This window comes from Belonocnema kinseyi, chromosome 4 (assembly GCF_010883055.1).
Source record: "Belonocnema kinseyi isolate 2016_QV_RU_SX_M_011 chromosome 4, B_treatae_v1, whole genome shotgun sequence".
Classification (NCBI taxonomy): Eukaryota; Metazoa; Arthropoda; class Insecta; order Hymenoptera; family Cynipidae; genus Belonocnema; species Belonocnema kinseyi.
In genome coordinates, this window is record NC_046660.1 from 63,361,746 (window position 1) to 63,377,570 (window position 15,825).

The 15,825-nt window shown below is 24.3% G+C and overlaps 2 protein-coding genes across 4 annotated transcripts in view; both read left to right on the forward strand.

Annotated features, from left to right (window-relative positions):
- Positions 1-5,495, forward strand: part of LOC117171980 — an 11,319-nt gene extending 5,824 nt beyond the window's left edge. For both annotated transcript variants that reach the window (XM_033359685.1, XM_033359684.1), the window contains exon 3: positions 4,913-5,495. In XM_033359685.1, the coding sequence (XP_033215576.1) occupies positions 4,913-5,098 (186 nt within the window). In that variant the 3' untranslated portion in view covers positions 5,099-5,495. The remainder of the gene's footprint in view (positions 1-4,912) is intronic.
- A 3,376-nt stretch (positions 5,496-8,871) lies between these two features.
- The window catches only part of LOC117171727 (DCN1-like protein 4), a 39,856-nt gene continuing 32,902 nt past the window's right edge, over positions 8,872-15,825 (forward strand). The window contains exons 1-3 of one of the 2 annotated variants that reach the window (XM_033359289.1): positions 8,872-9,394; positions 9,728-9,858; positions 14,664-14,860. In XM_033359289.1, coding sequence (XP_033215180.1) covers positions 9,742-9,858; positions 14,664-14,860 — 314 coding nt within the window. In that variant the 5' untranslated portion in view covers positions 8,872-9,394; positions 9,728-9,741. Of the gene's footprint in view, positions 9,395-9,528; positions 9,642-9,727; positions 9,859-14,663; positions 14,861-15,825 lie in introns of those variants that run through there. The other variant, XM_033359290.1, reaches the window with a different exon arrangement.

Consider the following 15,825-nt stretch of genomic DNA (forward strand, 5'->3'; position numbering starts at 1 on the left):
TCTTTTTTAAATTATTCCAATTTTTTCCATAATTTTTTAAAAAATTGTTACAAATCTATCCAATTTTTTTTTAAATTTTGAAACCTTTTTAAATGTTTTTAAATCTTTTTAAATATGCTCTTCAAATTCAATTTAAAAAATAAAATCATTTGTATTTTTATGAATTATTTGAATTGATCCCAAAAATCTTTTTAAACATTTATTCTCTTAAAGCCTTTCAAAATCCTTTTTAAAAAACTTCCGAATTTTATTCCGAAATCTTAAAAAATTTACATTTTGTATTAAATTTGTAATTGTTTAAAAATCTTCCAAATACTTTTTTTAAATGTTGGAAATTAAAAAAAAAAAATAAAAAATCATGCAAAATTTTCCCAGGAACCTTGAGATTTTTTTTCGATTGGTCGAATTTTCAAACAAAAAAGATTAAAATTTAAGGAAATACTTGAATTTTCAAGATAAAAGGATAAATTTTTTTATAGAACATTTGAATGTTTATCCGAAAAGTTCATTTTAAAACAAGAAAGATAAAAGTTCTACCAAAGTTGACCTTTTAACAAACAAGAATAATTTTTTAGCAAAAAAATACGACTTTTTAACCATATATATCAAATTTCTACAAAGCCGTTGAATTTTCAGATAAAAAACTGACAAAAAATAAATAAATTATCAAACAAAATAACAAATTTTCAACAAAATTGTTAAATTTTCAACTAAAAAGATGAATTTTTGAATAAGAAGATAATGTTGAATCAAAAAATACGAATTTCTGACTTATTCGGTGTGGCCGCTAGGCCGGGAATTTTTTGAAACCGGGAAATGACAGTGCATTTTTTTTTGTTTTGACTGGAATTTTATACATTTGTAAAAGACAAATCTGTCCACGGTCGATTTCAACAGTTTTTAAATAACTTCATAATAATATATTTTTAATTAAAGGATTTTATTAAATTTAAAATATTTTTTCAGTCTAAAATATTACATTTTTAACCCATTCTATTTGAAAATTTTAATTAACAAAAGATTAATTATTGAATATTTAGCAATATTTGAATTTTTATTCAAGACAAGTAAATTAAAACCAAATATTTAAAAGTAAAGAATATTTAACTGGATTTTTTGACATAGAAAGCCTGGAATCGTTAAAATTTGAATAATGCTTAATTTGTAATTGAAATTTTTTAATTTTGATGTATAATTTACAAATGAAAATTGTATACAAAATTCATTAAATTTTGACAGATATTTAGAAGTTCTGAAAATATTCGCAAAATAATTTTAAATTTAAAACAAATTTAAAACAACTTTTAAATTTTTCAAGATTTTAAAATAAAATTTTGAAATTTTCAAAGGATGTTTAAATAATTTAAAAATAATACAATTAAATTTATAATTTAAGAAGTGTTCAGTTAAAATTTTTTCAATTTTTCAATATTTGATGTATCTAGCTTAAAATTCCTTAAAATTACATAATTTTGACAATTTTAAAGTTTATTGATTGATTTTTTAATTTAGAGAATTGAAAATGGACAATTTTTTAGCTTTAGTATTCCATTTTTTTAATTGCTTAAAGCTTAATACTGCTTTTAAAGCTTAATATTGTTTCAGTCTAAAAGATTCCATTTTTAACCAATTCAATTTGAAAATTGTAATTAACAAAGGATTAATTATTGAATATTTAGCAATATTTGAATTTTTATGTAAGAGAAGTAAATTGAAACCAAATATTTAAAAATAAAGAATCTTCAACTGAATTTTTTGACATAGAAAGCCTGGAATCGTTAAAATTTCGAAGAGACTTTGAACGTTACAATTTTAATTGTTGTATTTGAAAAATGATTAATTTTTAAGAAAATTTTTTAAATTTTGATGTATAATTTACAAATGAAAATTGTATAAATAATTCATTAAATTTTGACAGATATTTAGAAGTTCTGAAAATATTCGCAAAATAATTTTAAATTTAAAACAAATTTAAAACAACTTCTAAATTTCTCAAGATTTTTAAATAAAATTTTAAAACTTTCAAAGGATGTTTAAACAATTTAGAAATAAAATAATTAAATTTATAATTTAAGAAGTGTTCAGTTAAATTTTTTTCAATTTTTCAATATTTGATGTATCTAGCTTAAAATTCTTTAAAATTACATAATTTTGACAATTTTAAAGTTCATTGATTGATTTTTTAATTTAGAGCATTGAAAGTGGACAATTTTTTAGCTTTAGTATTCCATTTTTTTAATTCCATTGACCGTAAAAAAGGTTTGCGAACCAGGAAAAACCGGGGGAAAAAAGATGAATTTTCAACCAAAGTATTTGATTTGAAAGCAAAAAGGATGCTTTATCTACAAAAAATTACTTTTTAATCCAAAAATATGATGTTTGAACCAAATAGTTTAATTTTCTACCAAATTGTTGAATTTTCCACCAAAAAAAGTTAAATTCTCAACGAAGCATTTAGCAGTTGATATTTCAACAAAATAATTGCATTTTGGACCAAAAAGGATATATTTTCAACCAAGCAGATTAAATTTCTACCTTGAAAGACGAATTTTCTACAAAATATATTAATTTTCAACCATAAAGTTGAACTGTCAACTAAGAAGGATATATTTTTAACCTTCAATAGAATAATTTAATTGTCAGTTTAAGAAATTTATTTTCAACCAAACATGAAACGAATCATCATTTTTGTTTAAAATTTCAATCATTTGTTTGAAAATTCATTTTTGTTGAAAATTTACCTTCCTTGGTTTAAAATGATGGTTTTTTAAATTAGAAAATACAATTATTTTGTTAAAAAGTAATATTTTTTACGAAAAAATATCAATTTTGATCGAACGAAAAACGAAGAAAAATTCCTTTCTGTGGTCAAAATATGCACGATACGAGAAAAGATGAATGAATTAAAATTGTGACTCCAAAAAAGATCTACAAATTTGTTGACAATCACTTTTTGATAGGAAGCGTAGTTTTTGTTTTATTCGTGAAAAATAAAATTGAGAATAAATAATATGTGGAATAATGACTCAAGTTAGGAAAAATGATTTAACAAAAAATTTTTACCCGAAAAAGAGCTACAAATTTGTTTTTTGATAGGTCTCGTAGTTTTTGATTTAATCATAAAAATTACATTAAAACTAAAAGTGAAAATTTTGAGGAAAAACGACAAAAGTTACGAAAACAAATTGATAGAAAAAAGTTGCTCGTCCAAATTTGACACCACAACATTAAAATTTAAAACTAAGCGACGCAAAATAAGAAAAAAAAGTCTTAAAGAGAAACTATAGCTTTTGTTTTGTAACTGCCTTGTTAAAAAGTGATATTTTTTGGCTGAAAATTCAACTGTTTTACTGGAAAATTGCTTTTTTGGAGATGTCTTCTTTTGGATTGAAAATTCAACTATTTGATTCAAAATGCAGCAGTTTTTGTTTGAAATTTGATCAGTTGTGTTGAAAAATTTGATCATCTTGTTGAAATACATTTTTTTAAATATATCCGTTAGTGTTGAAATTTACTTTTTTTTCTTCAAAATTCAACTATTTTTTATGTACATTCGCTTTTTTGTAAGAGAAAATTTGTCCTCTTGCGTTAAATATTTATCTTTTTTAGAAGAAAAGTAATTTGTTAGTTTTAAAAATCCAACTGTCTTATTAAAAAATTTGTCTTTCTTGGTTGAATCCGACTGATTTATTGGCAATTCGTCTCTTGGACAGAAAATTCGTCTTTTTGAACTAAAATTTCAATTAAAAATGCATTAGTTTTTGATTGAATTTTAATTATTTTCATTTGAAAATCCAATCATTTTGTCGATCTTTTTTTTTCGTCAAAAATTGGTTGAAAATTGAACTGTTTTGTTGTAGGTTCGACCTTTTGCGTTAAAAATTCACCTGTTTTGGTAGAAAAAGTATTTTCTTTTTTCGTTGAAAAATCATGTTCTTGGTTTAGAATAATTTTTGTTGCTGAAAAGTCACCTGTCTTCTAAGAACATTACTTTTTTTGTTTGAAAATTCCATTTTTTGGTTAAAATTTAAAATATTTGGTTGTAATTCCAATGGTTTAGTTTAAAAAAAATCTTCTATAATAATACAACTATTTGGTTTAAAAATCATCTCTCTTGGTAGAAAATGAACTTTTTTTCTTGAAAATTCATTTTTTTTCGATTCAATACTCGACTTTTTTAAAAATAATCTTGTTTGGTTTAAAACAAATTTTTTTGTCGAAAAATCCAACTCTTTAGTAAAACATCAAGCTTTCTTGCCCAGAAATGAACTTTTTTATTCAAAATTTATCTCTTATGGTAAAAATTGATTGTTTTTTTTTAAATAGAACTGTTTGGTTGACAATTAATAATTCGTTTTGGTTGAGGATTGAACGATTTTGTGGAGAATTAATTTTGTTTACTAAAAATTTTAATATTCCGTTTTTGAATGCAAATTTATCTTCTTTTATTGGTAACTTCTGCTATTTATTTGTTATTCGTCTTTTTGGTTGAAAATTGTCTCAGAAGAAAAATTTGGTTTTTGCTTAAAAAGCTTTGAGGTTGAAAAATGGAATTTTTTTTAATAATGAAAAAATGCCATGAGTCGTAACAATTTTTTGAGAAAATAAATATTTGGCTTTTAAAAGTAAAGGTAAAAAATAAACTTGACTTTTTTCATGAAAGGATATTTTTTGGATATTTTTTAGTATTAAAAGAAAGCATGGATTTTTTCATAAAATAAAGTTATGATATATAAATAATAAATAAAATTATTTTCATTGACATTAGAAGAAAAGAAAATTAAAACTCCCTTGGTAAATATTTGCCCAAGTTTAATTTTACTCAGAGATCCTTAAATTTCTGGAGTGTGTTTCTCATAAATAATGCGCCAAATATAAAAATAAAATCTTCCAAAAATTTATTATATTACAGGATTTAAAAATTCCATGCAAAGTATATGGAAGACTAATCAACTTTGAAGGAAAACCTCTCATAGAAGTTCATCGTCTATCCAAAATCAACGACCCGGAAGGAAGTTTGAAAACAATAACGATGCTTTCGAAAATTGTGCGTCAAAAATACCATTATTATGTCTGTTCTACAGACCCTCAGTGGTAGTAAATTAATATGTTTAAATTAATTATTGAATTGTCTATACAAAAAGCTAGTTTGTTAAATTAAGTTATTTATATTTGGGAAAGTTAATTAAAATTTCATGTTTTTATGTTTTAATTAACTTGTAGATAAATAATGGAGACTGCTTTTTCGCGGCGTGTGTGAAATACAAGTTGAATAATTATTTTGTATATAAAAATGTTTACTTTTTTAAAAACGCTTGTCTTTTATTAACATTTTTTTCCAAAAAGCGAAAAAACATTACATGAAATCTAAAACACTATTTTAATTATGAACAAAAGACCACTCCCGAGCTAAGTGTTGCTGAATTGAGGGAAAAAAAGTTTAATCAAAGAAACTAATCAATTTATATAAAATGAAGTGAAAAATCATTTCAAATTTAAATAGAGTCACAAAAATGTTAAGAAAAATCTAAATTTTTTAAGCGTTTGAAATAAAATCCGGAATCTGGAAGATTTAAGGGAAATTAAAAAAAAATTATTTTAGCAAAAATTCGAATTATTTTAAAAGATATCAAAGTTTTGAAAATATTAGAACATAATTTAGATCTTAAGAATAAAAATGTTGTCGTTAAATTCAACTGTTTTTGATAAAAAAATTTTCTTTCAAAAGTAAAATATTTTATTTGTTGAGGATTCTTCTCTTTGGTTGAAAATATAACTATTTTAATGACAATTTGTTCTTTTTCGGTTAAACATTTTTTGTTTAACTGAAAAATGAATAATTTTATTTTGGAATAAAAATTGATCCTTTTTATTTAAAGAAATAACTAATTTGTTTAAAATTCGTCCCTTTTTGTTGAATTCAATGGTTTTTAATTTAAAATCGTTTTTGGTTGGAGTACTCTAATAAATACATTTTTCGTTAATAATTGATCTTTCTAGTTGAAAATTATTAGTATTTCGTTGAGAATTAATTAACTTTATTATTTTATAAAAAAATCGAGTTTTCGGATAAAAACTAATCCTTTTGCAGGAAAAATGATTTTTTTGTTGTTGAAAATCTAACTATTTTATATAATTAGTTTTTCTTCGGCTTTAAAATTTATCTTCCCTAGTTGAAATTTCTACTATGTGTTTAAACATTCATCTTTTTGGTGGAAAAATTATTCCTCTTGTTTTAAAATTCATCTATTTTGATGAAAAGTTCATGAATTTGACTGGAAATTTAACTATTTTTTGGAAAAAAATGTTTTTTTTTTAATTCGCCTTTTTGGTAGAAAATTATTCTTCTTGTTTGAAAATTCATATTTTTGGGTAGAAATTTATAACTATTTTCTTGTAACTCCTTTTTTCATCAAGAATTATTATTTGCAATGCAAATTAAAATATTCCATTTTTCTTTAAATTTTTTAAATTTTTTTATTTGAAAACTAAACTATGTTTGAAATTTAAAAAAATTTCTTTTTGTCAAATATTATACGTCTTGTTTAAAAATTCGTTTTTGTTTTGTTGTAAATTAATTTGCTTGCCTGAATATTTGAATATCCCATTTTTGTTGATAATGTTTATTGTAGGTTAAAAAATTAATTTCTTTTGTTGGAAATTGAACTATTATCTTGAATAAATGTTTTTCTGTTTTTTTTGGGTTAAAAATTTTTTTTTGTTGTTGTTGAAAATTCGTCTTTTTTATTTATTCTTGTTTTTTATTTAAAATTATGTTTTTAACTAAATTATAGCTATATAATTTTTTATTTTAAAAAGTGTATTTTTTAGTTGAAAATGCAACTATATGGTTGCAAATTTATCTGTTTTGTAAAATATTATTCGTCTAGTTTGAAAATGGTTGAAAATTAACCTATCATGTTGAAAATTCGTTTTTTTAGTTGAAAATTAATTTTTTCAACTGAATATTTAACTATGTATTCTATTTTTTTCAATTCATTTTTTTAGTTGAAAATTCGCCTTTTTATTGATTTTTTAAATATAAAATTATATTTTTAACTGAAAATTAAGTTATTCCATTTTTTATTTAAAAAGTGTATTTCATAGTTGAAAATGCAACTTTATGGTTGCAAATTCATCCGTTTTAAAGAATATTATTCGTCTTGTTTGAAAATGGTTGAAAATTTTCCAATTCTGTTTAAAATTCGTTTTATTTTTAGTTGAAAATTAATTTTTTCAATTGAATATTTAACTATGTATTCTAATTCTTTTTAATTTATCTTTTTTAGTTGAAAATTGAATTATTATTTTAAATAAATTCTTTTTTTTGTCAAAAATTAATTTTTTAAACAAAAAAATGAACTTTGTCATTTTTGGTTCAGAAATTCATCTATTTTTGTTTAAAAAAGGAATTTCTTTAGTTGAAAACTCGTTGTTTTTGTTGTTGATAAAAAATTAATTTTCTTTAGTTGAAAATTCGTCTTTTTCATTTATTCTTTTTTTTTAATGTAAAATTATGTTTTTAACTGAAAATGAAGGTATTACATTATTATTTAAAAAATGTTTTTTTAAAGTTGAAAATGAAATTATGTGATTGCAAATTCATCTGTTTTATAGAACATTATTCGTCTTGTTTGAAAATGGTTGAAAATTAACCTATTTTGTTTAAAATTCATTTTAGTTTTAGTTGAAAATTAATTTTTTCAACTTCATGTTAAGCTATGTATTATATTTTTATAAATTTGTCTTTTTTAGTTGAAAATTTGTATTATTGGTCGAATATTATTTGTTGGAAAATCCATCTTTTTGTTTGAAAATTCATTCATTTAGTTAAAAATGTAAATATTTTGTTAAACTACGTTTTTGGTTTGGCTTGAAATTATTTTCTTACCTAACAGTTAATTATTCCGTTTTTGGTTAAAAATTTATCTATTCTAGTTGAAAATTAAATTATGTGGACGAAAATCAATGTATTTTTGTTGTTAAAAAATGTGTTTTTTATAGTTTAAAATTTTTAATATTCAAATCTATCCTTGAAAATTACAGAATTTTGCTCAACAAATTTTTGTTTGTTAATAATTAATCTACTTTAATTGAAAACTTAACTATGTAGTTGAACATTTATGTATTTTGTTTGAAAATTTACCAATTTTGTTGAAAATTATTATTTTTTAAATTAAATATTTAACCAGATTTAAATATTTGTCTTTTTTTGCATTTTTAATTTTCAGTTGTAAATTCTTTTTTTTTTAGAATAATTATTCCTCTTGCTTGAAAATCTAACTATACAATTTTTGGGTGAAAAAATGTTGTTAAAAATTGTTTTCGGTTGAAAATTAATTTTTTTAGTGGTACATTCGTCTTTCTGCTAAACTATTTGTTTCAAAATTTTTGGTTAAAGATTCATTTGATATGATTGAAAATTTATATCGATTCCGTTGAAACTTTTTTTTAAATTATATTTTTAAATGCAAATTAAATTGTACAATTTTTGGTTAAAAATTCAATTTTTTTTAAATCTCGTTTTTTTCGGTTTGAACCTTTTTTCTGACTATTTAATTGTTCCATTTTTTGTTCGAAATTTGTGTTTATTAGTTAAAAATTCAACTATGTTGCAAATCGAACTATTTTAAAGAAACTTAAATTTTTTATTTGAAAATTTTAACATTCCAATTTTTGGTTCAGAATTGTTCTTTATTAGTTAAAAATTCAAATTTGTGAAACTATAAGCTTTTATTATTAATTTGCATTAAAAAAAAATTTCATTTACTAAATTTGAATTTTCGCGGAACTTTGACTAAATCAGCTAGCGCCACCTATTCGGCAAAGGTGGTATTTTCAGCCAATGAGCTTCGTTCTTCCCGATTCGGGGATTTAAAAAATTGGATTTTTGGATTAAAAACTAGAAATTCTACTATAATTAGACATAACTCGCATTTTTTACACTTAAAAATAGCGAAGTAAGTGAAATACATTTCACTTTTAAAAATCTAGCTCAAATTGGGGGAGAATAGCCTATATTCAGTTATTTTTCAACAATGGCGATCGTGCTAGGCTAGGAGAAAGTGCCAAGCGTGTTTGATGAAATCCCTCTGGACTGGCCTCTGGTTTTTCCGTTTATTGCCGTTTATGGTCGTGATTGTGTGGTTGAGAAACTGTTGAGTTCGAAAATCACGCGAAAACACGCAGTGCGAACAAAAATGCGACCTTTCGCGAGTCATGGCCAATGACTAATAGTGCGAAAAATTAGAGATTTTAGGGCAGTGATCGAAAGACGCTTTAATTAAAGGCTTAAAAAGTGAACGATTTATCAGTGATTAGTCTCTCTTTATTGAAATCGACTCGATTGGCTCCAGCACCAGCAATATTTTGGAAACCTCAACATTCAAAAAAGGTAGGGATGCTCTCGAAATTTTCTACATTTTCCCCATTTTTTGGGGCTTCGAATTAGGATGCTCATTTCCTGATCGGTTTGCATTCCCAAAATTTATTGTCATCAAAGATTCACAAGTGCGCGCATTTTCTCGGATATTCAATAATCGTTTGTCCTTGCTTCCCCCTCTTCCATTTTTTCATTCCTCGGACGTTGCATTCTCGGTCAGCTGATTCTCAAATCTCAAATTCTCTTCTAGGATGCATTCGTAATAGTTTTTCCGATTCGGGACATATTATCAGCAAGCGGGCGTATCGAAAGTTACGGTTTTGATTGACAAAGTTCATGTTGCAGATCAGGATGGTTTGATGAACATAACCTCACTTGATCCCAACGTCAAGACGGAGCAACGTAACGAAACTGGATACATTACGAACCTACTAAATTCCTTCAATTTGTCGAACAACGTCCCGATAAGTAATCTGGTAAGCCAATTTTTCTAAAAGATTTTGATTACATTTAGTGATGTAAAAACGCGAAAGGCAGAAATGAAAATTTGGAAACCAAGTGCATCATTAAAGAGTTTTGGGGTTTTAAGAGAGAATTTGGCGTGATATTTTAGATTCGGGGCAGTTTTTATTATAAACTGCATTTGGAAATTACTTTGTAAAGTATTTTATTTTCTATAATTGAGTAATTCGAATGATGCAATATTATTAATTTTTATCTCTACAAAAAGTTTGATGTGAAATTCCATTCACGATTGTAGATAAAATACCAGTTTATAGTATCACATTACAGAAATATAATTAGTAGAATAACTCGGCGATTGCGAAATCACCAAAATAACATCGCAAAAGTTCTGTGAAACTAACCTCTTTTCCAGCTCGTTTGGGGCTAATGCTACGGAAAATTCTGTAATATTAGTCAGCGACTTTTTATATGTCTGATAAAACCTGTAAATGCCAGGGAATTGTTTTTATTAGTAGGAAACTAATTTTCTTCGTTGAAAATTCCTATTTTTGCTTGAAAATTTAACTATTTGGTTGAAAGATGAAATACTTTGTTAAACGTTCATTTTCGTCGTTTTTATAATTTTAATTGAAAATTTATCTTTTCTGTTTAAAGTTCAACTATTCGAGTTGAAAATTTAACTATTCCTTTTTTGGTTGAAAAAAAAAATTTTTATTGTTAAAAATGCATGTATTTTGTTGAAAATTCGTCTTTTTGTAGTAGAAAATTAAACATCTTGGTTTAAAACTTTTGGATTAATATTCATCTGGTTTAAAATTCGACTTTTCGAGTTTAAGATTTATTATTTTAATTTGGAATTCATCACTGGTTGAAAATAGAACTATTTACAGTAAAAGATTGACCATTTTAATAGAAAATTGACCTTTTTTGTTTAAAATTCAACTGTTCCACTTCAAGATTGAGGATTTTATTTGAAAATTGATCACTTTGGTTAAAAATTAAACTATTTGATTGAATATTCGTTGTTTCTTGTTGTTGAAAATTTATTTTTTTGATAGTTCAAAGTCAACTATTTGGTTGAAAATTCATATATTTCGTTGAAATTTTTTTGTATTTTTGGTAGAAAATTAATCTTCTTGGCTGAAGATTCAACGATACCACTCAAAAATTGATAATTTTAGATGAAAATTGACCACTTTGTTTGAAAATTTAACTATTTTATTGAAAATTCGTTGTTTTTTTTAGTTAAAAGTTAATCTTCTGGATTGAAAAATTATCTTTTTGGTCGAAAACTAAACATTTTTATTGAAAATTCGTTTTTGTTGTTGAAAATTGATCTTCTTTAATTAAAAATCCAACTGTTGGTTGTAAAATTCGTGTATTTCGTAGAAAATTTATCTTCTTGGTAGAAAATTAATTTTCTTGGCTGCAAATTCAACTATACCACTCTGATAATTTTAGTTGAAAATTGTTCGCTTTCATTGAAAATTGGAGCTTTTTAGTTGATTGAAACTATTTGATTGAAAATTCATCATGTTAGGAGAAAAGTATTTTTTTTTTGTTTAAAATTAAACTAATCCATTCAAATATTGATAATATAATTGGAAAATTGACAACTTTGGTTGAAAATTTTACTACTTTGTTCAAAATTATTATTTTTTTAATTGAAAGTTAATCTTCTTGTTTTAAAAGTATCTTTTTAAAAATTCACTTTTCTGTTGTTGAAAATTGACCTTTTTTAATTAAAAAGTCAACTGTTTGGTATAGTTTAGTTAAAAATTCATTTGTTTGGTTTAAAATTGAACTATTCCACTCAAAGATTGATAATTTTGGTTGAAAATGCAACTATTCCATTTGAAGATTCATCATTTTAGCAGAAAAATAATTTTTTTTGGTTTAAAATTCAACTATTCTATTGAAATATTGTTAATATAATTGGAAAATTGACAACTTTGGTTAAAAACTAAACTACTTGATTGAAAATTCGTTTTTTGTATGTTGAAAATTAATCTTTTTTAATTAAAAAGTCAACTGTTTGGTTTGATTTAGTGAAGAATTCATTGGTTTGGTTTAAAATTGAACTATTCCACTAAGATTGATAATTTTAGTTGAAAATTGTCCACTTTCGTTGAAAATTCGATGTTTTTGGTTGAAAATTCATCTTGATTGGAAATGCAACTATTCTATTTGAAGATTCATTATTTTAGGAGAAAAATAACCTTTTTTGTATAAAATTCAACTATTCCATTCAAATATTGATAATATAATCGGAAAATTGACAACTTTAGTCGAAAACTAAAGTATTTGATTGAAAATTCGTTTTTTGTATGTTGAAAATTGATCTTTTTTAAATAAAAAGTCAACTTTTTGGTTTAGTTTAGTTAAAAATTCATTTGTTTGGTTTAAAATTTAACTATTCCACTCAAAGGTTGAAAATTTTAGTTGAAAATTGTCCACTTTTGTTGAAAATTCGATGTTTTTGGTTGAAAATAAATCTTGTTTGAAAATTCATCTTTTTTGTTGATAATGCAACTATTCCATTTGAAGATTCATAATTTTAGGAGAAAAATAATCTTTTTTGTTTAAAATTCAACTATTCCATTCAAATATTGATAAAATAATTGGAAAATTGACAACTTCGGTCGAAAACTAAAGTATTTGATTGAAAATTCGTTTTTTGTATGTTGAAAATTGATCTTTTTTAATTAAAAAGTCAACTGTTTGGTTTGATTTAGTGAAGAATTCATTGGTTTGGTTTAAAATTGTACTATTCCACTCAAAGATTGATAATTTTAGTTGAAAATTGTCCACTTTGATTGAAAACCTGGAATCGTTAAAATTTCGAAGAGCCTTTAAACTTTGAACGTTACAATTTTAATTGTTGTGTTTGAAAAATGCTTAACTTGTAAGTGAAACTTTTAAATTTTGATGTATAATTTACAAATAAACATTTGTAGAAAAAATTTGAGTAATTTTAAGCGATATTTAGGAGTTTTAAAAAGATTACAAATTAGAATGCAAATTTTAGTAAAGTTTTCTTAAAATATTCTAGAATCTTTTTTTGAAAATTTTTTCTTTGAAAAACTTTTTAAATTTTCTCTTAAAATAAGTTTTCAAAATGAAAAGTTATTTTTAATTTTCCTAGGTATTAAGGATTAAGTTTAAAGCTTCTCAAAACTTCTACATATCTCTTGAAGTTACTAAAATTTCGCCTACAAATAATGAATGTTCAATTGTTATTTATGCATAGAAATTATAAAGGAATATTCTAAAATTTGCAGGATTTTCTGAAAATTGTAGAAAAAATTCAATTAATTTTGACAGATATTTAGAAGTTCTGAAAAAATTTCAAAAATAATTTTTAATTTTAAACTAATTTAACACAACATAGATTTCGCAAGATTTTGAAATAAAATTTTGAAGTTTTCCAAGGATGTTTAAATTATTTAAAAAGAAAATAATTGAATTATTAATTTAAGAAGTGTTCAGTTAAAATTTTTTCAATTTTTCAATGTTGGATGTTTCTGGCTTAAAATTCCTTAAAATTATATAATTTTGAAAATTTTAAAGTTCATTGATTGATTTTTTTAATTTAGAGCATTGACAATGATAACGTCGATTTATATTTTCTTATATTGAAAAATGTTAGCACCTTTAATTTTATACGCGTAAATTATGGAGCATTTGAATATAACATTTTTTAATTAAAAACTTTTAAATTAAAATGTTTAAAGTTCAAAATTTAACAGTTACACTTCGAGTGCTTTCATTTGCAGATCAGTTTTTTTACCTCAAGTGGAAAATTTTTTAGCTTTAGTGTTCCATTTTTTTAATTTCATTGACCGTGAAAAATGTTTACGAACCGGGAAATGACGGGGAATTTATTTCGTAGATTAAAATGGCCACCCTGAAAAAACAGGTTGAATTTTCAACAGAATAGTTGCATTTTTATTCAAGAAATATGACACTTCTTTTATAACCGATTAAAAAAAAAGTAGTTAAAATTTTATCCAAAGAAAATTCCAGTTCACTTTCGAACACAACAAAAAGTTAATTTTCTGCTAAATAGCCGAATTTTTAACCAAAAAGCATTACTTTTTAACATGATTGTTGAATTTTCAACCAAACAGTTGCACTTTTGTCCAGAAAGAAGCAATATTTATAGTGAAAAAGATGAATTTTTAAATCAAAAAGACAAATTTTCAGAAAAAATTATTTGCATCCAAAACAGATTTCAGTTGACTTATCAGCAACAAAACATGGATTTTAAACAGAAGGTTAGTGTTCTACGGAGAGAGCTGATTTTATAACCGAAAAGGGCGAATTTGAGAAAAAGCAGTTGAAATGTTCAACCAAAAAGGATGTCTTTTTAAGAAAATTGTTACATTTTCAACCTAATAGTAAACTTTATCACTAAAAAGGTAATCTTTAGGAGAAAATTTTTTCGAATATGCAAACATTTCATACATGTGTGAAGGAACCCCTCCCTCATTCCGTAAAAAAGCTGTTACGTAATTTAAGTACAGTTTTATATGAATATTACTATTTTTATATGTTTAGATATTGAAAAAAACTGAAAAAATATATATTTGTAAAAATCTCGTAAAATTGTATTCCTATTCCGAGTAGATAACAAAAAAATCAAAATAACTTTAATCGCTCCGTACTATCAAAAATTATAAATGAAAAAATCATCTTGAAATATCAGGCATTTGTTTTCTAGGATCTGAGTAGACATCCTGTTGTTGATTACATTTCTGTTTGAATGTTGAACTGCTTTTAATTAATAGGAAGGATTTTTTTTTTAATTTTTCAGACAACGTGGAGGGAGGAACCTCAAAGAGGCGAATCTTGGACAACCAGTAGAAGACTAGGATTTAGTTGGGGAGGGATGCCTCGCAGTAAGCGAAGAGCGCCCTCCAGTACAAATCACAATTCCAACGATATGTCGCCAAGTGCTCATGAGGAAAGCATGCCAAGGCATCCTTCAAAGCGACTCAGACACACATCCAGGTTTGACGAATATTAATTGTATATGGGGAAAAGAGTCGGGAATTTAATTTAAAACCCGGGAATATATTTCTGATCGCAGAAAAAATGCAAGTTTTCATTGTTTTAATTTTTTTTTGAGTTTAGAAAACCGATTTCTACTATGAAGTTTAACACGTATGCCCCATAAGAAAAAAAGGAAGTTTTTATAAATTTTATTCGGAATTCTCAATATTATTAGAATCGAGTTTGAAATTCACCATTTCTCTTCACAATTAGTCACAGAATGCAAATAAAATATTACTTTTCAAATATCACACCCATAAGTCTGTTTTATAGGGTCTCAAAAAACCCCCATAAGTGAAAAACTGGGTTTTTCGAGTTTTCTGAAATTTACAACCTTTTGTCACTTTTCAATTAGAGTGAAGTGATAATTAATTCAAGATAACAAAATAATTGTTTAAACAATTTATTATTATTGCTAATAATGTTCTCTTTGCTTAATGATAGAAAGTTGCGTATTTTTCTGAAATTTTTAACTTGTTGCCCACTTTTCTCTTGAAGTAAGTTAATATTTAATTTAATTTGACAAAAATAATGGTTTAAACAAATTATTGTTGTTTATAACCATTTTCTCTTAGATAAGTGCTAGAAAGTTGTGTTTTTTCTGAAATGTTTAACTTTGCTTTACCTTTTTAGCTGTGTACAAATAATAAGTAAACATTAGAGAGAATCATATTTTAAACAATCTCTTTCTTTTTTATTTTTAATTATTCCATTCTTTGTTTTTGTCTCTTTTGTATAATAGCTTTTTTGTTTTAATTAATTTTTTTGAGCATTGGGAAAAGAACAAAAATAATTTACTTAAAACAATACAATACTATTTAAAATATTATTATTATTATACCATTAAGCCATTTCCCTTTCGGGGTAGGCGTGACTCACTCGGCAGGGGAAAGGAGTAGTGTGTGGATGGGATAGAGATTTTT